The 22,373-nt window shown below is 43.0% G+C and overlaps 1 protein-coding gene across 1 annotated transcript in view; it reads right to left on the reverse strand.

Annotated features, from left to right (window-relative positions):
• Nucleotides 1–22,373, reverse strand: part of LOC118672946 (glutamyl aminopeptidase) — a 98,432-nt gene that overhangs the window by 61,663 nt on the left and 14,396 nt on the right. The window contains exons 2-3 of the mRNA XM_036343135.1: nucleotides 20,035–20,176; nucleotides 17,334–17,465 (exon numbers count right to left, since the gene is read on the reverse strand). Coding sequence (XP_036199028.1) covers nucleotides 17,334–17,465; nucleotides 20,035–20,176 — 274 coding nt within the window. The remainder of the gene's footprint in view (nucleotides 1–17,333; nucleotides 17,466–20,034; nucleotides 20,177–22,373) is intronic.

A 22,373-nucleotide genomic window follows, 5' to 3' on the forward strand; every position in this document is an offset into this window, starting at 1 on the left:
CTTCTGCCCTGTGAAAGACAGCGCCAAGTGAGAAGACAAGCCAAGCTGAGAACAAATATTTGCAAAAGACATATCTGACAAAGGTATATTATCCAACATATACAAAGAACGCTCAAAATGCAACAAGAAAACAACCAGATTAAAAAATGGACCAAAGACCTTAACAGGTACCTCACCAAATAATATATACAGATGGGAAGTCATATATGAAAAGATGCTCTACGTCATATGTTATCAATGAGATGCAAATTAAAAGGAGATACCACTAGACACCTACAAAGAATGCCAAAATCTGGACCACTGACAGCACCAAATGCTGGTGAGGATGAGGAGCGACAGGAACTGTCATCATTGCTGTTGGGGATGTAAAGCTACTTTGGAAGACAGCTTGGCAGTTCTTATAAACAGACTCTTACCATAGGATCCAGCAATCACTCTCCTTGGTATTTAATCAAAGGGGTTTAAAACATGTCCACACAAATTGCACACAGATGTTTACAGCAGCTTTATTCATAATTCCCCAAGGTGTCCTCCAGTGGGTGAATGGATAAAATGGAAAATTATTTCGTTCTAAAAAGAAATAAGCTATGCAACTATAAAAAGAGAGGGAGAACACGTCAATGCATATTACTAAATGAGAGAAGCCAAGCTGAAAAGGCTACATCCTGTATAATTCCAACTATGTGACGTTTTGGAAGAGGCAAAATTATAGAGACAATAAAGAGATCAGTGGTTGCCTGAGCTGGGTAGTGAGGAGGAGGAAGAGATGACTAGGTGAAGTTCGGAGGATTTTTAGAGCCTTGGAAATGCTTCATATATGATTTGTTGAGATCCATAGAATGTACAACCAAGAATTAACCCGAAGGTAAACTATAGACCTTGGGTATTATGATGTGTCAATATAAGTTCATCCATGGTTTAGAAAAAAAAAAGAGAGGTATTATTTGGGGCAGTGATATTGGTAATGGGAGAAACTATGTAAGTGTGGGAGCAGGGGGTATGTGTTAAATCTTGGTACCTTCCCTTAATTTGGTTGTAAACTCTACTTAAAAACTGCTTTAAAAATGTCTTGAAAGAAACAAGGTTTCGAAGACTTCAAATAAAGTATGTTCGCTGAATTTAAAAAAATAATTCAAAACCTTCAAGCAGGGAGAACCAAGATGGCGGCATAGGTTAACGCCGGAGTTTGCTGCTTTGAACAACTACTTCAAAAGTGAAACCAAAAAACGGAAGGGACATCACCCAGAACCACAGGAACGCTGGCTGAGTGGAAGTCCTACAACTAGGAGGAAAGAGAAACGCATACGGACACTCAGAGGAGGCGCAGTGCTGAAGTCAAATTCTGAGGTGCGGAGTGCGCAGAGCGGGCTGGCCGCGGAGGGCGCGGTTGGCGTTTTCAATCGGGAGGGAGTCGCAGACTCTGAGCTCCAGATCCGGGCGAGTCTTTAGGGACCCAGACTCAAACGGGAGAAGCGTGACTGTCTGGCTTCGGTCAGAGCGAGTGCAGCTTTCTCTCTGAGCTTTGCAGCGGGTGCTGGGACTCAGAGAGGCAGAGCCCCTGGGGACAGGACTGAGAGCCGCCATAACTGCTCTCTCCGGCCCACCCTGTTGATCCTGTGCGACCCGCCCAGCCCAAGCCCTGCACACAGGCATTTGCCGGATAGCCTCAGGCAAAGGCTAGATTAGCACCTCCCTAGAGGACAGAAGTTCTCTCACTGCTGACACAGCTGATTCTCATAGCCACTTGGCCTGGAGGTCAAACCCTCCCTGGAATTAGCTACAACAATCAAGATTTAACTATAAGACTGCGAACAAAGACCACTAGGGGGTGCACCAAGGAAGCATAACAAAATGCGGAGACAAAGAAACAGGACAAAATTGTCAATGGAAGATATAGAGTTCAGAACCACACTTTTAAGGTCTCTCAAGAACTGTTTAGAAGCCGCCGATAAACTTAATGAGATCTCCAAGAAAACTAATGAGACCCTCGATCTTATATTGGGGAACCAACTAGAAATTAAGCATACACGGACTGAAATAACGAATATTATACAGACTCCCGACAGCAGACCAGAGGAGCGCAAGAATCAAGTCAATGATTTGAAATGTGAGGAAGCAAAAAACACCCAACCGGAAAAGCGAAATGAAAAAAGAATCCAAAAATGCGAGCACAGTGTAAGGAGCCTCTGGGACAGCTTCAAGCGTACCAACATCAGAATTATAGGGGTGCCAGAAGATGAGAGAGAGCAAGATATTGAAAACCTATTTGAAGAAACCATGACAGAAAACTTCCCCCACCTGGTGAAAGAAATGGACTTACAGGTCCAAGAAGCGCGGAGAACCCCAAACAAAAGGAATCCAAAGAGGACCACACCAAGACACATCATAATTAAAATGCCAAGAGCAAAAGATAAAGAGAGAATCTTAAAAACAGCAAGAGAAAGAAACTCAGTTACCTACAAGGGAATACCCATACGACTGTCAGCTGATTTCTCAACAGAAACTTTGCAGGCCAGAAGGGAGTGGCAAGAAATATTCAAAGTGATGAATACCAAGAACCTACAACCAAGATTACTTTATCCAGCAAAGCTATCATTCAGAATTGAAGGTCAGATAAAGAGCTTCACAGATAAGGAAAAGCTAAAGGAGTTCATCACCACCAAACCAGGATTATATGAAATGCTGAAAGCTATCCTTTAAGAAGAGGAAGAGGAAGAAAAAGGTAAAGATACAAATTATGAACAACAAATATGCATCTATCAACAAGTGAATCTAAGAATCAAGTGAATAAATAATCTGATGAACAGAATGAACTGGTGATTATAATAGAATCAGGGACATAGAAAGGGAATGGACTGACTATTCCTGGGGAGGATAGGGGTGTGGGAGATGCGGGAAGAGACTGGACAAAAATCGTGCACCTATGGATGAGGACAGTGGGTGGGGAGTGAGGGCGGAGGGTGGGGCGGGAACTGGGAGGAGGGGAGTTATGGGGGGAAAAAAAAGAGGAACAAATGTAATAATCTGAACAATAAAGATTTAATTAAAAAAAAAAAAAAAAAAACCTTCAAGCAAAGCAAAAGATGCAGTCATCTGGTTAGTTCCAGCCCGTACACCTGACCAGAATGGCTGACTCGTCATTAAAAAAAGAAAGGGAAAAAATTATGCCCATTTTCCTTCTTTATTATTCTAAATGCATTGCTACTTTTGGATTTCAGGTAGGCACACATCTGAGCCATCTTTGCCTAGAAGAACAGTGGAGAGACCAGAAATTTAAAAGACGAGTTCTGAAAGGGCACCCCTTAAATGGCCAGTGCTGGCTCTCTGTGCTCACTTCCACTGGGTACTTGACATTCTTGTTTTATCTGCGTAAGTAAAACTGTGATCATCTTTGTCTCCAAAGGCAACACACTCACTCAATTATCATCCCAACATTCTCTGAGGTTTTTGCTTTCTATTTATTTTTAATTGGCCATAAGTGGAGATACATTTCCCCCTGCCCTCCTGTGCCATGACGCGCATTATCCAGGAGGTTAAGGGAAACTAAGGGTCCAGCCAGGGGCCACTGATCAGAGCCAAAATAACTGCTCCGTGCGAAATCCAAAGCCTCACGTTCATGCAGGACTGCTATGTTGCAAAGGGAGCTCCTTAGAATTTCTCATCTGTGAGCTAATTAGTGTGTCAAAACTCCCCAGAATCTCCATCACCTTTGTTTGCCGCCATTAAAAACTGCAGGAAGGGCAGCTCCTCTGGGCTCGCTCCAGTGCTGCCTACACTCTGTACTTGAGCCCTAGGTACAATGTGTGGAGAGTGGGAGGGTTGAGGAAGAGGAAGGGGAGATAACAGTGAGGCCTCCCACCCCACGCGGAGCAATGCGGGGGAGAAAGGCAGGGCGCTCTTTCCATGCAATCTTCTCCTTTCCCATGCCAGGAGCCTGACCTCCTGCAGCAGGAGGCTGCTGAGGCCGTATAACCGGTTTCTTACTCTCTGTATTTCTGCCGTTGGCAGCATCAGGAAGGCAGTGTCCTTGAATAGGACTGATATTAATGTAAATTCAGTCAAGATAAAACCAGTCCCTTCCTCTTTTGTTTCTGAGAAACTCCACCCCACAGAAGTATGTTCTGTCTTTAAGGTCGGGCCAATCTGCCCGTCACCTGTGAGCTCCGACTCTTATCTTGAAGGATCATAGATCCTGTTTTATGACCACTGCTTTTATCAACTGGGCTAAGCAATCACAGACTATTAACCTCCTAATGTCATGAGCCAAAGCATATCCATGAATGTGTCCTATCCACCATAAATCACAGCCCTATTTTTACTTTAAGACGCTGCCAACCTGCCAACAGCAGAACCACTGTGATGTTTAGATTTGGAGATTTTAAAAAGTATCCTCCTCGCTGCTGTCACCTCCACTCCTCAGCTCAGCCTTTCTGCTCTCTGACCTCATCTTCAGCCCAGGCCCCATCCGCATCCCCTCTCTTCTCTGTGGCTTTATACAGAGGCTAACACCATCCATCATCTGCTAAGTCCCAGCACTGCTTTTTGTCCATGACAAAGATCAGAAATTACCCCTGAGTTATCATTTCTTTAGTAATAATTCTCATCTTTCCAGTTTGCATGCTTGCTTTAACGAGATGACTTTTGAATAAAGATATGACCAGCCATATTAAAATAGCACAGAGAGAGGAGGCAGGCATGCCTGGATAGTCTTTCCTCTCCTTACCTTCTAGAAGAATCATATTCGCCTTTATTATTCAAGGACTCTATTAAAGGCTACACATAAAGTTTATACATAAGATTTATACCTTTAGGTATAAACTTTATATATAAGTATAAAGTTTGTTAGACTTTAAGAACCTAACTTGTATGCATATATTTTCAGTTTTTAAAAACAGTAAATTGCCTAAGCAAACTGAATTACCAAGATACACCACTGTTGGATACCAGTTGTCATACCTCAAAGCACTGAATCTATTGAGCTAGTGTCCGTGTAAAAGTCCAGCTTTCTAAAGCCCACCTTCAGCTCATTGTTCTTGTGGGAGGCGTGGCACATCTGCGTGATCACTGCTGTGGCTCTGCTTTTCTCTATCATATTGGAACCCACTGTAAAGAATGGTCTTTGAATTCCTAGTAGTCTCCCTTCCATCCAAGTATCTCCAGGAATTTGAGAAATTGGGCCTAAGTCCTGATTCATGATTGGCCACTGGCACTCCCTCTATGTGCCTTATGACAATGATTAGACCCACCCGCTCACCATCTCTCAGAACAACCTAATGAAGCCATGTGCCTCTGTACGCTCAATGATTATTAGGTCTCTGAAACCAAAACCAAGTAGAAAACCCAGTAGTGTAATCATTACGAATAATTATTAGCCTAATGGAGTGCTTGAAAATTTTCTGGGTAATACAGCTTTTCTCAGGTAATGTCTCACTCTACACAACAATTCTATGAACCTGAAATTATTAATAATATAATAAAACATTTTGCTTCACTGATGATAACTTTACCCCAATTCTTTCACTAGTCCAGCTTCCACAATTATAAAATTGAAAGAACTCTGAAAAATAAAAACTTTTTACATGTTCAAAATAAACCAAGTTAACATTACCATCTAACCTGAACTGATAGGAGGTTTTTAAAATAATCTTTCTTTTTCTATGAAAATATTGCTGCGGAAGTATTAGTTTGATTATCATTTGAGGCCCCAGATCCCACTGCAGTTAATAATACAAAGTGTTTTTACTTTATTACATTGCACAAATATGAATTCCAACATTCAACTAGCCACAAGGTTTTAAATAAGGGTGTGGACCTCTAGTTAAAACCTTAATTTGAAGAGTTTTCAAAATAAATTTCCTCACTGTATACATGAGAGTCTAAGGCAGAACTGACACTAGAATTCAGTACAAAGCTTGTTTTCACTATATCATACTGCCTCTTTTAAAAAATATTTTTTTATTGATTTCAGAGAGAGAAATGGAGATGGGGAGAGAGACTGAAACATCAATGATAACAGAGAGCCATCGATTGGCTGCCTCCTGCAGGCCCCACACTGGGGGTGGAGCCTGCAACCTGAGTATGTGCCCTGACCAGGAATTGAACCACGACCTCCTGGTTTATAGGCTGAAGCTCAACCACTGGGCCATGCAGGCGGGGCCATACTGCCTCTTTTCTCTACTCCTACCACTGAAACCTGACTTTCTCTAGCTGCAAAATAGAGATAATGACTATCTCATGGAATTCTTGTGAGCATTAACTAAGCTAATGCCTAAACAGTAAGAGTTTTACTAGGTATATGGCCCATCAAGAGCATTGGTATCAATAGAGATAATCCGTAGAATTATTAACCTCTGTCCGTCCGCATTTCCCCATAGGCTAGCGATTTCCACATTGTGGTATCCACATTACCATGAGAAACACTAAGGGAATGCAGGGGGGAAGAAAAGCTAAGTTTTTTACTTCCAAAATACGCTTTTCATGACCACAATAAATTTGAAAACCAAAACTATTTGATTTGCAAGAGCCTGTTTGGAAAGGCTTTTAGCAATAAAAACAGAAGGCCAAGAAAAAGAAAAAAAAAGCAAACCACAGAATGTATGTTGTAAAGATAGAGGGGAAAGAGAATAGAGGAAAGTCTAGATGGTTTTGTCTCAAAAAACTGGATGACAGTCACCTGGGGCAGGCGAGAAGCAGTAAGGTGGATGAGGCAAGAGTCTGGAAGGGTGTGTTAGGGTCTGAGGTGAAGGTGGCACTGAACTTGGAAAGACCATGTGAACAGAAAGGAATGAGGGTGAACAGACTGCCAGCCACCACTGCTACTATCCCCTGGTCAGAAGTCAGGCGGGGCCTGCAGGATTCCCACCATCTCTGGGGAACTCTGCAAGTCAGCTGTGTGCTGGCTCCATGTCCTCATTGTACTTATCTGCTGAGCACCTCCCACTGATGAAGGTGATAAAGGTGGCCACACATCCAGGCTTGCCTAGGAATGCCCCAAGTCTGTCGCTTATGTTTCCACCTCCTGTCATACTTAATAATTACTAACACCTCATTATTTGTATTTAATAGATGATAACATGATGGTCACTTTACCTATCAACAACAACTTGCCTTTTACTGCTTCTCATCCAGCAGAATTAGCACCTGTTCATCTGTTGAGGTTTTGCAGAGTTTCATCTGAACTGCTCCAAAGAGACACATCTCTTTAAATGGCCTAGGTATTGCAGGGCCCCTAAAATCGCAGGTGAGGGCTTTGGTTGACAAAGGGATGGTATGACCAACAAAGACCTGAAAACATATTTGAGTGACACCGGACAGTGAAGGCCACATTTGTTTCACATCTTTATTGAGGTACTGATATCTTAGCATATTTCAGTCCCTTTAGGGCTTAGCGTCTTCCTTTTGAAGATAGTAGGCACTCAATAAAGACTGATAAATCAATCTGGTTGAAGAAACCATCTGTTTCATTATCAATGCTGAGGTAGCAGGATGGGAAAGAAAAAATAACTTTATATTGTTTTTAATTATATAAATGCATATTTAAGTTACATAGTTGATACTATGAATATAATATCTATTTGTTTAATTTTACAAAGTTTATGTTTTTCAAAATGGTTTTCAGCACTGGGCAGGAAGTTGAGGGGCCATAAAACGTGGTAGAAAGGAATAGTGATACATTTTTTTTTTCCAGGTTTTGTTGGTGACTGCCTTATTACAGGATTGTGATATAGTTCTTCTAAATTTTAATTTGCTCCTGACCCATAGATAAATTGTAAATATGCACAACCTTGGCTTGGTTGGGTGACTAAGAGCTATTTTTCTGTTGTGACTATAAATATTGAAAACATGTTCAGAACTTTGAGTTCAGTACTCAGCTACTATGAAGTAATGCTTGAGAAGAAGCCTAACGCTGGCATTTAGGATATACAAAGCATTTCTTGGCAGCTCACTTTCCATTTAAGTCAAAATTTGTTTGATGCTTGCTGATTATTATTACTGTAGTAGACTTTTTTAAAAACAAAAAAAATAACATTTAAAAACTAACTTCCTCATAGAACTTTATATTATTTTATTAATGTTTTGTTTTCATTTTTTAAATTTAAATAAAGAATAAGAATCACTAGCAATCTTTTATGGCTTCCTAAATTAAATATATTCCTTTGGAGAAAATTAGAGCCCTTAATTTAGAATAAACCAGTAAAAAAAAGGAAGAATATAAAAACTCAATAAAATGTTATAAAATCATAATCCTTCAGAAAACTTTAGCAAAACCACACCAAAAACATATTTTTTTAAATAATAAAATAAGCCTGAGTTAAAATGGCTCTGCAAGGGAGGCAAGTAAGAAGACCTAGGCAAGTTGGAGGGATTCATTCACAGGTATAATTCTAGGTGTGACTATTCAGAAACCATCCTGTGAGACCTTTTGGAAGAAGGTACAATACAACCTTTTACTGAGTTATTAAAATTAATATGGTTATGGCATAAACCTAATTAAATGGATAGTTCCAATCTGCATCCTCTTAGTGAACAATTCTTCCCAGCTTCCTCCTCTCATGAAAGCCAAGAGTTGAATAATCTTCTGCCGGTTAACTGCTCCTTTTAGCACATCCTTCTTTACAGAAGACAAAGATCAAATGCCCAAAGAAATTCAAGACTTACTTAGGACTTACTGTTTTTCAAGGATTGCCCTTGCCATTTAACTTGTCCTGTACGGTTCTTAGGAGACTAGTGCAAAACTAAAAATTCAAAGTCCCTTTGAAAAATGAATATTCCTCCATTTGCTATAATTTGGAAACAGTATAGGCCAGTGATGGCGAACCTTTTGAGCTCAGCATGTCAGCATTTTGAAAAACCCTAACTTAACTCTGGTGCCGTGTCACATATAGAAATTTTTTGATATTTGCAACCATAGTAAAACAAAGACTTATATTTTTGATATTTATTTTATATATTTAAATGCCATTTAACAAAGAAAAATCAACCAAAAAAATGAGTTCGCGTGTCACCTCTGACACGAATGTTATAGGTTCACCATCACTGGTATAGGCAGCATACTGAAAACCTAGGTTTAGGATATCTCAGTATCAATTCCTACTATACCAACATTAAGGCAAATTTCCCTTGGAAGCTAGTTTCACTGGCAAAGTTGCTGAGGATGTAGTTCAAATGTACCTCAGATAGCATCACAAACCTACTAATCTATCCTATCCTATATAATAAAAGGCTAATATGCAAATTGATTGAATGGTGGAACAACTGGCCGCTATGACACACATGACCACCAGGGGGCAGACGCTCAACGCAGGAGCTGCCCTCTCATGGTCAGTGTGCTCCCACAAGGGGTGCACCACTCAGCCAGAAGCACTGAGCTGGACTCACAGCTGGCAAGCGCAGCAGTGGTGGATGTCTGACTGATGGCTCCCAGACTGCAAGAGAGTACAAGCCGGGCTGAGGGACACCCCTTTTCCTGTCTACACTAGTCTACACTAATGTAGGCCTCTAGTCTACACTAATAAAAGAGAAACGTGCAAATTGGTGTCACTCTGCTACACCCTCAAGCCATGCCCACCAGCCAATCAGGAGCAAGTATGCAAATTAACCCAACCAAGATAGCAGCGACCATGGAGCTGGAGTGAGCAGGAGGCTTGGGTTGCTCCCGGAGATGGAGGAAGCCAAGCTTCCTGCCCGCCCTGGCCAGCCCTGGCCAGCCCTGGCCTCCACTCAAGGCTACAAAGTTTCAATTATAGAAGATAAATAAATCCCAGATACCTGCTTCCCTCCGCTCAAGGAGGTGTTGGGAAAAAAAAAGAAAAAAAGGAGAGGCTGGGAGCTTGGGTCGCCCGGGGCCGTGGCCAGCCTGCAAACAGTCATCAGCCCCTCATCCAGGCTGGCCAGGCACCCCAGTTGGGGACCCCCACCTTGAGGGGGCTGTGGCCAGCCTCAAAACAACCCTCAGCCCCTCACACAGGCTGGCCAGGCACCCCAGTGGGGACCCCCACCCTGAAGGGGGCTTGGCCAGCCTGCAAACAGCCCTCAGCCCTTTACCCAGGCTGGCCACACACCCCCAGCTGGGTCCCTAACCCCATGGGGGCATGGCTGGGCTGAAAACCACCACAGGCCCTTCGCCCAGGCTGCCCCACGCCCCAAGGGAACCCCCACCCTGATTTGGGACACTCTTCAGGGCAAACCAACCGGCCCCCACCCATGCCCCAGGCCTCTATCTATACTAAAAAAAGGGTAATATGCTAATTACACTGGGAGACCTTCCAGGAGACCTTCCAGACGTTCTTCTGGACAAAGCCATGGTGGTGGGGCCAAGGTAGAGGTGGTTAGAGGCCAAGAGGAGAGGGCAGTTGTGGGTGATCAGGCTGGTGGGGGATTGGGCCATTGGGGGTAAGCAGACCAGCAGGGGGACCAGTTGGGGGCAAGCAGGCCATCAGTGGGGGTCAGTTGGAGGTGATCCGGACAGCAGGGGGGCGCAGTTTGGAGTGAGCAGGCCAGCAAGGGGGCAGTTGGGGGCGAGCAGTCCAGTGGGGAGGGGAGGTGGGGGTGAGTGGGGGGAGGCAGTTGGGGGTGAGCAGGCTGGCAGGGCGGAGGGGCATTTGTGGGCAAGCAGGCCTGCAGGCAGAGTGGTTAGGGGTAATCAGGCAGGCAGGCAGGCAGGTGAGCGGTTAGGAGCCAGCAGTCTCGGATTGCGAGAAGGATGTCCGACTGCCAGTTTAGGCCCAATCCCTGTAAATTGGCAGTAGGACATTCTTCGAGGGGTCCCAAATTGGAGAGGGTGCAGGCCGGGCTGAGGAACATCCCCTCTCCCATGCACGAATTTCGTGCACAGGGCCACTAGTCTACACTAATAAAAGAGAAACATGGTAATTGGGGTACGACCGCTACCCTTTTCACTGGCTAATCAGTGAGATATGCAAATTAACTGTCAGCCAAGATGGCAGCCGGCAGCCAGGCAGCTTGAAACTAACATGAGGCTTGCTTGCCTCAGTGACGGAGGAAACCAACGTTCCCCACCTGCCACTGCAGGCCTCTGAGCGGGCAGTTTAAGAAACTCTGTAACAAATACCTCCGGACTTCAGCCAGCAGGATGGCAACATTGTAAGCAAAGGCCAGAAATCTAAGAGCTGGAGCCAAGCCTCAAAGCTAAAGCTGGCCCAGAATAAAAAAAAGAAAAGAAAGAAAAAAAGGAGCGGTTGGGAGCTTCAGTCACCTGCCAGCCTGAAAACAACCCTCAGCCCCTCACCCAGACTGGCCAGGCCCCCCAATGGGGACCCCTACCCTGAAGGGTGTGTGACCAGCTACAAACAGCCATCATCCCCTCACCCAGGCTGGCCAGGCACCCCAGTGAGGACCCCCACCCTGATCCAGGACACCCTTCAGGGCAAACCAGCCAGCCCCCACCCATGCACCACCAGGCCTCTACCCTATATAGTAAAAGGGTAATATGCCTCCTAGCACCGGGATCAGCATGACAGGGGGCAGCGCCCTAACCCCCTGATCGCCCTGCGGCTCTGTGTGTGACAGGGGGAGGGGCCACAACCTCCCTATCCACCCTACTCTGTTCATGACAGGGGAAGGCACCCCAACCCCCTGATCAGCCCTGCTCTGTGCGTGATAGGGAAGAGCTCCCCAACCCCTCCCCCCCACGGGCCCTGCTCTGTGTGTGACGGGGTAGAGCCATAACCTCTCCATCGGCCCTGCCCTGAGTGTGAGAGTGGTGGTGCCCCAACCCCCCTGATCGGCCCTGCTCTGTGGGTGATAGAGGGCGGTGCCCCACCCCCTGATTGGCCCTGCTCTGTGCGTGACAGGGTACAGAGCCCCAAGCCCCCTGATGGCCCTGCTCTGTGCGTGACAGGGTACAGAGCCCCAACCCCCCTGATGGGCCCTGCTCTGTGTGTGACAGGGGCAGCGCCGCAACCCCCTGATCAACCCTGCTCTGTGCATGACAGGGTACAGAGCCCCAACCCCCCTGATGGGCCCTGCTCTGTGAGTGACAGGGGGCAGTGCCCCAACCCCCTGCTCGGCCCTGCTCTGTGCGTGACAGGGGGTGGCGCCGCAACCTCCCCATCGACCCTGCCTTGAGTGTGACAGAGGACGGTGCCCCAACACCCCAATCGGCCCTACCCTGATCGTGACTGAGGGTGGCATCACAACCTCCCAATCTCCCTGCTCTGTGCATGACAGGGGGTGGCGCCCCAACTCCCCAATCGGCCCTGCTCTGAGTCTGACCAGGGGCTGCACCTAGGGATTGGGCCTGCCCTCTGCCACCCGGGAACAGGCCTAAGCCAGCAGATCGTTATCTCCCGAGGGGTCCCAGACTGCAAGAGGACACAGGCCGGGCTGAGGGACCCCCCTCCTTCCCGAGTGCACAAATTTTTGTGTACCGGGCCTCTAGTATATATATAAAAGGCTAATATGCAAAGTGTCCCCGTGGGAGTTCGATCAGGAGACCGAGAGTTCTATCACTTGCTATGACATGCACTGACCACCAAGGGGTGGCACAGAATGAAGGAAGGCCCTAGCTGGCAGCCGGAAGGCCCAGATCAGACCTGATTACTGGCCAGACCTAGGGACCCTACCCATGCATGAATGTTGTACACCAGGCCTCTAGTTTAAAATAATTTTACAAATGGAAATATGGGACTCTTTGTTTTTCCTATCTGCTTTATTTCTTCCAAAATTTTATAATGTATGTTCATTAAACCTATACTTTTTAAAACTTAAAAATATATTAATAACTCACATTATTCTGGATTTAAAAATGGATTGTAGTATATCCCAATAAGAGACTTAGAGTTGAACTATAAAGTTAATAACATACCTATTGGGGATATTCTTTCCCATGATATGACTCCTGCAAGAGCAAGAGAAGCACATTTTCGCTCAAGAGTTAATTCACATAATTAAAACATCATGTAATAGCTCTACATTTTATACAGTTCAGGGTATTTTGGTTTTTGGGGCATAGAATTTGGTAATTTTATTTACTTTAAAACCCTTATTTACTTCAACTAACCCTGAAAAAGACGTCAGGCATAGATTTCTTGCCAACAAAGCTGTAAAAAATCCACCAATGGCTGGACTCCACTGTTGATAAATTACTGTAAGTTACTCTTCAAGTTATTCTGTTTTTTTTTCAGAATTGAGTCAAAATGTAATTCATCTAACATTCTAAAAAGGAAATATGCAAAGTTTAAATACTTCTGAGCTACTTTCCAACTCAGTTACCATTTTTCTTAACAAGTTTTTAGGACAAGGTCTTCTAATATAATTTTTTCTCATGAGCAACAAGGGCATTTTAACATAATGACTGGTTCAACTACTACTATCGGCTATGCTCTGTCCAAGTAAATAATTAAAAAGAGCACAGGTTTTTGCCAGAGGAAAAACTCTGTCTTCTCTGCATGGGGCAGAGGAAGGGGCACCTACTCTGCTCAGCTCCACATCTCACTTTCACCAAGTTTTCCCACCTCGAGTCTCTGGTAAGTATCCAAAGACAGTCTGGCTTTCTGTTCATCTCTTTTCAAACAGGTGACTAGAAAGTAACACAATACAACAGTATTATCTTCATTTCCCACCCAAAAGAGGAAAACTTCACTGATTTAAGATAGAATGTTATGCACTCGGCTTTGAAAGAAGACGCACTTAAGAACTATTTACCACTTAAGGAAACCAAGATGGTAGCATAGGTAAACACCTGAAATTGCTGCCTTGCACAACCACTTCAAAAATACAACTAAAAGACAAAACGGACATCATCCAGAACCGCAGGAAGGCTGGCTGAGTGGAAATTCTACAACTAGAAGGAAAGAGAAAAGCACACTGAGACTGAGAGGAGCTGCGGAAGTAAAGTGCAGAGGTACAGAGGCACATGTGGAAATGGCTGGCAACTCAGGACACGATTGTCTTTTTCAATCGGGAGGGAGTCTAAAGCTCCCGACTGCTCTGAACTCCAGTTCCGGGCAGGGCTCTGGGGACCCAGACTCATATGGCAAGAAACTGTACTGTCTGGCATGGGTAGGAACTCGAGGGCAACTTTCTCTCAGAGGTGCTTGCAGTGATTACCGGGAAACTGAGACCCAGGGCCTCTTAGGGTAAGACTGAGGATCAGCCATAGTGGTTTGCTCTGCCCTGTTGATTCCCTGAGACCCTGCCCCACCCAAGTTGTGTGCAGAGGCTTTTGCATATGAATGGGCTGGCCCTTGGCAATCTGAAAATTACCTAACAAACTGCAGCTGGGTCAAAGAGACCCAGAACATCCAAAAGAAGGCCCAAGGCCCCACAGCAGCTTGCATTGCTTCACAGCTGGGCCTCATCTGGGCACCTCCAAATGCCAAACAAGGAAGAGGAATCTGCAGATCTCTCCATAGCTCCTGCTGGGTAGCCTCAGGCAGAGGCTAAATTAGCACCTCCTTAGAGATCCAAGAGCCAGTGTACCCAGTGGTCAGAGTGGGACCATCCAGATTACAACTCCTCAGATCCATAACGGACACACTCAGGGGGCAGACTCAGTGAGCACCAGAGCCCCACTGAAGCAAGTCTTGCCCCAGAAGGGTATCTCCAGCACAGACGTTCTCCCACTGCAGACACAGCTGATTCTCACAGCCAGTTGGCATGGAGGTCAATTTCTCCCAGTGATACCTACAACAATCAAGGCTTAATTACAACAAGACTGTGCACACAGCCCACATAGGGGTCCACCAAGAGTGTCCACCTCAGGTAATTGGGGAGGCTGAGCCCTGAGCCCTATAGGGGCTTAACTACAACAAGACTGTGCACAAAGCCCACAAATGGGTACGCCAAGAGTGTCCACCTCAGGTAATTGGGGAGGCTGAACCACTGGGCCCTAGAGGACACCTAGCATAGAAAGCCACTCTATCAACACAGGAAACCATAAAAAATGCGGAGACAAAGAAACAGGTCACCAATGACAGAAATGGAGGAAAACAAACTACAGGATATAGAGTTCAAAACCACACTTCTAAGGTTTTTCAAGAATTTTCTAGAAACCGCCAATAAATTTAGTGAGACCCTCGAGGTTATGAAAAAGGACCAACTAGAAATTAAGCATACACTGACTGAAATAAAGAATATTATACAGAGATCCAACAGCAGACCAGAGGAGCACAAGAATCAAGTCAAAGATTTGAAATACGAAGAAGCAAAAAACTCCCAACCGGAAATACAAAAAGAAAAAAGAATCCAAAAATATGAAGATAGTGTAAGGAGCCTCTGGGACAACTTCAAGTGTACCAACATCCAAATTATGGGGGTGCCAGAAGAGAGAGAGGGCAAGATATTGAAAACCTATTTGAAGAAATAATGACAGAAAACTTCCCCTACCTGGTGAAATAAATAGACTTACAAGTCCAGGAAGTGCAGAGAACCCCAAACAAAAGGAATCCAAAGAGGACCACACCAAGACACATCATAATTAAAATGCCAAGAGCAAAAGACAAAGAGAGAATCTTAAAAGCAGCAAGAGAAAAACAGTCAGTTACCTCCAGGGAGTACCCATACAAATGTCAGCTGATTTCTCAACAGAAACTATGCAGGCCAGAAGGGAGTGGCAAGAAATATTCAAAGTGATGAATACCAAGAACCTACAACCAAGATTACTTTACCCAGGAAAGCTATCATTCAGAATCGAAGGTCAGATAAAGAACTTCACAGATAAGAAAAAGATTAAGGAGTTCATCACCACCAAACCAGTATTATATGAAATGCTGAAAGGTATCCTTTAAGAAGAGGAAGAAGAAGAAAAAGGTAAAGATACAAATTATGAACAACAAATACATATCTATCAACAAGTGAATCTAAAAATCAAGTGAATAAATAATCTGATGAACAGAATAAACTGGTGAATAGAATAGAATCAGGGGCATAGAAAGGGAATGGACTGACTATTCTCGGGGGGGAAGGGGTGCGGGAAGTCTGGGCAAAAATCGTAAACCTATGGATGAGGACAGTGGGGTGGGGGGTGTAAGAGCAGAGGGTGGGGTGGGAACCGAGTGGAGGGGAGCTATGGGGGGAAAAAAACGGAACACCTGTAATAATCTGAACAATAAAGATTTAATTTTTAAAAAAGAGAGAAAAAAAAGAACTATTTACCACTTAAAAGATATTTGGCTACCTTTTCCAAACTAGATTTTCCATTACATCCTTCCAAATTCTTTACATAGTGAAACCCATCATTAGAGCTCAGCTCACTAACTTATACAGGCTCTAATGGCTCCCCCAGCTGGTATAGCTACACAGTAATATTATCTCTTAGCCAATGGGAGTGTTCTTTACTATTTTTGAAGGGAGCATCATAGCAACATATGTAGTAAAGGAAAGGCAAAAGTTGGATGTAGACAACCCCTTTGAAAAATGAATATTCCTCCATTTGCTATAATTTGGATACAGTATAGGCAGCATACTGAAAACCTAGGTTTAGGATATCTCAGTATCAACCCCTACTGTACTAACATTAAGGTAAATTTCCCTGGGAGCTAGTTTTACAGTAAATAGAGTAATAGAGAAATCCATTCCTTTCTTCACGTGATGGCCAGGGAGGTAAAGATATTTTCAGAATATCATATTTCAGAAGGCATAGCAGGCACAGTATTTGAGGAAGATTTGAGGATTTTGAGTCTCCACCACTTGCCTATTGAGTGATCTTGAACAAATTACTTAAAATTATTAAATTTTAATTCTCTCATCTTTAAAATGAGGTGATAATTTCTTCCTTATAAAATGATATCAAAAATTATGAGAATATATATTATTATGTAGCACAAAGGCACAGATGTGGAATGATAGGCCTAGTCTTTAGGACAGAAGCAAAATGGGGGCCTCCAAAATGAGAAAAATGATTAGGTAAAAGTATTAAGTTTTTTAAAAGAGAAGTATTGAATTAGTTATCTTGATTAAAAATAAGCTTAGTATTTATACTTTCTTACACTTTAATAAAATGCTTACTGGCACTTATGCTTATAGAAATGGCCCCAACAACCTCTCACTGTTAGTCACTCAAAGGATTTTGGCCTACCTCTGGCTTCCTCCTCCCTCTCTGGACCGTCTGAGGCCCCATCCAAACAGAGATACTCAACCATTTTACTAAACTGGGCAATAAACTGAGGCTACCCATTTTGATGTCTGTTGTGTTTGTCTATTTTTCACCCGTATTTAGTTTACATTTTTTTATGTTCAGGGTACCATCAATCTCGCAGACCTGGGTAACTTTTCTAGTCTGTCACTTGAAAAAAAAAAAACACTCAAAAAAATAGAAAATGAATCACAAGGGCACAAGTGATAATTTTTTTTAAAACTATAATGTGACTCACAGGTATTCCCCTCTTTGATGTTCTCTTTATGGGGTGAAATTGATGCACAGCAAAGCACACCAGGTAAGTGCTCATGGGGACAGACTTCTGGAAAATTGTTCGTTTCCATTTGTCATCCACTGACTCTTCTTTCTGTTGAAAACAAAAGATAATATTTTATCTATCAAAAGGTCAATCATGTACAAGGACAAATGATTGCTCCGAACTTGACTTTCTACTCAGAAGTCCTTTGTCAAAGCTTAGGGGTAAAATTTCTTTTTAGGGGTAAAATAGTGTTGAAAAGGCTATAGGAAAATTTATTTATTTTCATTACTGTGAAAGAGTGATTGAACCATACACTGTATAAAGCTTCTCAGAGAATATAATTCTGACTGTGATATAAACTGGACAGGAGTTAGTTATCTTTCGACATAAAGCACACAATCCTGACCATAATATTTTTTAAAATCCTTATTGTTGAAAGTATTCATATGTCCCCCTTTTTTCCCCACTGACCATATGTTGAGGAGATACTGTGATTCTTTAAAGAAGATAAGGCTAGTGTCCAAAGCCTTGCACAGAGGAAGAACTAAGTAGGTATTTGCTGATTTGCACATGTGCAGGAGGGCAATAGCTGTACCAGGCACAGCAGCATGTTGGGTTCTCTTGTCCATGTCTGGTTGTCTACAACAAAGACCCAAGGTATGGTCACTAAAGTCACTGCCCCACTGTGGGGAGAGAGAAGGATTCCATTGCTTGGTGCAGCTACTGATCCCATCTGTCTGGTTTTCTCTCCATGCCAGCTTTGCTTCCCCCACTGCCAATCACCAGTCCTAATACTCCATCTATGAATACTTGCCCAACTCCTGCTACCCATTGTTTAAACATCCCCACATGCCCTTCAGCCACACAGTAAGTCACAGGCCAGTGAGAAGCTTTAAAAAGGGATTAAGCAAAGGAGGCTGAAGTAGAATTCACAAAGCAAGTGTGTGTACACATGTGCATTGGAGCTCCAGGGAAGTAATATGCTCTGCAATAAAAACCTACTGGCATTAGTTTTGATCTCCTAATGATTCAGAATAGTCTCTTCTTTCCAGGATTTCCAGAAGCATATTCTGCAAAAGTTAAAGGTCACATGGGGAGGTCTTCAGCAGGTTACTAAAGTTGGCATTCTTTTTCCTCCCACTTTCACCTTCCACCTCCCATGCCAAGACATTCTAATAACATTTTATTCTGATCCAGTCTTCTGCATTGGCGTCTCATATGTTAAGTTTATCCTGTCCTCTTTCTTCTCCAATCAAAACTCAATTGCTCAGGTGCCTGACACTGGAAGAAAAGTTGATAAACTAATTCAAACTGGGACATAGATAGCTGGTGGCAGTTCAGTTTTTAATCCTCTTAAGATTTTGTTTGTTTTAGTTTGTTCTTGTGGCTTTTTCGAGGAATATTTATAATAAAGATGGATAAATTTCAGTGGTGATATCTCAAATAGTAAACCAGAAGGATGGGGGATATAATTTGGGCAGGTTGTCTTTTTGATATTAAGTAGGTGAAAATTATATCTAAGGACAAGCTTGACCCTTTTACATGTCAAACGTTTAAGATATAATATACCTCAACTTTAAGGTAATAATATTTTATCTTTTTTACTATGTTTTTATTGATTTTTTGGAGAGAGAGGATGGGAGAGGGATAGAGAGATAGAAACATTGATGAGATAGATACATCAATTGGCTGCCTTCTGCATGTCCCCTTCTGGGGATCAAGCCTGTAACCCAGGCATGTGCTCTGACCAAGAATCGAACCAGTGACCTTCTGGTTCATGGGTGGATGCTCAATCACTGAGCCACACCAGCTGGGCTGAGGTAATGACATTTTGGTTAACTACATTACCCATTATGGGGATAAGGAGCAAGAACAGAGGAAAGAATCTTATGTTAATAACTAGAGGCCCAGTGCATGAATTCATACATGGGTGGGGTCCCTCGACCTGTCTGGTGATCAGGGCCTGTCTCACCCATTCCTGATTGGGCCAATGGGGGTCGGGAGGTTGGCCAGCCAGCTTGCTGGGGGAGAGACCACGGGAGGTTGGCTGTGGGAGTGCACTGACCACCAGTTGGCTGTGGGAGCATCTGCCCCCTGGTGGTCAGTGCATCATCATAGCAACCAGTCATAATGGTCGCTCAGGCTTTTGTATATATAGATTATACAAACAGAGCTTGTTGTAGCCTATTTTTTAAACGTTTAAAGAGCATGTCTAATTCACCAGAAAATCTATGGGTACACTGTTCTCTGGGATTGGCTTCTGCACACCAATATTTAAGTGATGATATTTTGCAGTATTTCTATTTTAAAAGCTGAATTTATATTCAAATACAAACCAAGAATAGTGATGAGGCCCTTGAATATTTTTCAGTCTTCAATTCCTTTATTTTTCCATTAATTTGTCATTCTTTCAGTAAAGCAGAGCCCAGCTGGTGTATGCCTGCTGTATTCTCTCTAACTTAGAAAACCCAGTGTGGCTTTTTGACTGGACTGTGATCTCCTGCGATAAAGACTTCTAGGAATTCAAAGGAAATGTATTCTGACACCTCTAAATAAGCCACTGGAGCACATTTAATTTTAGAATTCAGCAGTGTTCTTTCATAGCAAATCAGGTAACTTACCTGATATTTTAAACTAACTATATTCATAAACAAACAATTTTTAAAAAAATACTCACCTCCACCGGCATATTTGAAAGTGCCTGATAGTCTTTGGGGTGGACGATAGATATTGTATAAGTTGCCTTTTTGTTGGGCTCATCAAAACAAGGGAAGGATTTCCTGGCATCTGTTGGTTCATGATCAGTGGCTGCTATGCTCCTTGAAAACAAACACACACACACACAAAATCCGTGTTGTCTCTTCTGACAGCCCCTCTGTTTCTATCCCTACAGAAAACAACCAACTGTGTAATTATAACCGTCACATTTCTTAAAATGAGTCTCCATCCACACTCAGGTATTTTGGTGCCATAATTACAAATACGTGAACTGTGGATGAGCAAAAATAAACCCAATTATGAGCTATCACTCTCTTCACCACAGAGTTGTCGAACAACAAGTAGATCAGCAGTTCTCAACCTGTGGGTCGGGACCCCTTTGGCGGTCGAACGACCCTTTCACAGGGGTCGCCTAAGACCATCCTGCATATCGGATATTTACATTACGATTCATAACAGTAGCAACATTACAGTTATGAAGTAGCAACGAAAATAATTTTATGGTTGGTTCACAACATGAGGAACTGTATTTAAAGGGCCAGAAGGTTGAGAATCACTGAAGTAGATAATCACAAAACCAACTCCGGGCTTGTCCGGAACTGCCCCTGTGAGAGGGAGCAGCTGTGTTCCCTCACAGAGCAGAGGAGCATGTTCCAGAGTCCCAGCTCCTGTCCCTAATGGCACATTCTGTCTTATTTATGTTGCTCCAGGGACAAAACCCAGTTTCATTTCCCTGCAAAGGAAGGCTCTGAGTAATCTGCCAGGTGAAGCAACCTTTGGCCAAGTTTAAAGCCCAGTTTTGAGAAGAGCATTTTTTATGGCTCTAACTTAGCATATGCTTACGTAAGCAAAAATCTTTACATTTAATGTTTCGGAGATAATAAAGATTAGAGCAGAAATAAATGACATAGAGACCAAAAAAACAATACAGAAAATCAATGAAACCAAGAGCTGGTTCTTTGAAAGGATAAACAAGATTGACAAACCTCTAGCCAGACTCACCAAGAAGCAAAGAGAGAGGACCCAAATAAACAAAATCAGAAACGATAGAGGCGAAATAACAACAGACCCCACAGAAATACAAATGATTGTTAAAAAATACTATGGACAGCTCTACTCCAACAAACTAGACAACCTGGAGGAAATGGACAAATTCCTAGAAAAATACAACATTCCAAAACTCAATCAGGAAGAATCTAAAAATCTCAACAGGCCAATAACTATGGAAGAAATTGAAGCAGTCATCAAAAAGCTTCCAGCAAACAAAAGCCCAGGACCAGACGGCTTCACAGGGGAGTTTTACCAAACATTCAAGGAAGAACTAAAACCTATCCTCCTCAGACTACTACAAAAAATTCAAGAGAAAGGAACACTTCCAAGCTCATTCTATGAAGCCAGCATCACCCTAATACCAAAACCAGGTAAAGACAACACAATGAAAGAGAATTACAGGCCAATATCCCTCATGAACATAGATGCCAAAATCCTCAACAAAATCTTAGCAAATCGGATCCAGCAGTACATCAGAAAGATCATACACCATGACCAAGTAGGATTTATCCCAGGGATGCAAGGATGGTACAATATCCGCAAATCAATAAACGTGATACATCACATAAACAAATTGAAAGAAAAAAACCACATGGTCATATCAATTGATGCAGAAAAAGCATTTGACAAAATTCAACACCCATTTTTGATAAAAGCTCTCAGCAAGGTGGGAGTAGAAGGATCATACCTCAACATAATAAAAGCCATATATGACAGGCCCACAGCCAACATCATACTCAATGGACAAAAACTAACACCATTTCCCCTAAGAACAGGAACAAGACAGGGATGCCCCCTCTCACCACTCCTGTTCAACATAGTACTGGAAGTGTTAGCCATTGCAATTCGGCAAGAAGAAGAAATAAAAGGCATCCAAATTGGAAAAGAGGAAGTAAAACTGTCCTTATTTGCAGACGACATGATATTATACATACAAAACCCTAGAGACTCCATCAAAAAGCTACTGGACTTAATACATGAATTTGGCAATGTAGCAGGATACAAAATTAACCCCAAGAAATCCGAGGCATTTCTATACACCAATAGTGAACTTTCAGAAAGAGAGATTATAAAAACAATCCCGTTTACCATCGCACCAAAAAAATTAAGCTACCTAGGAATAAACTTAACTAAAGAGGTAAAAGACCTCTACTCAGAAAACTACAGGACGTTGAAAAAAGATATAGAGGAAGACATAAACAGATGGAAGAACATACCGTGTTCATGGATTGGTAGAATCAACATCAT

This window comes from Myotis myotis, unplaced genomic scaffold (genome assembly GCF_014108235.1).
Source record: "Myotis myotis isolate mMyoMyo1 unplaced genomic scaffold, mMyoMyo1.p scaffold_m19_p_1, whole genome shotgun sequence".
Taxonomy (NCBI): domain Eukaryota; kingdom Metazoa; phylum Chordata; class Mammalia; order Chiroptera; family Vespertilionidae; genus Myotis; species Myotis myotis.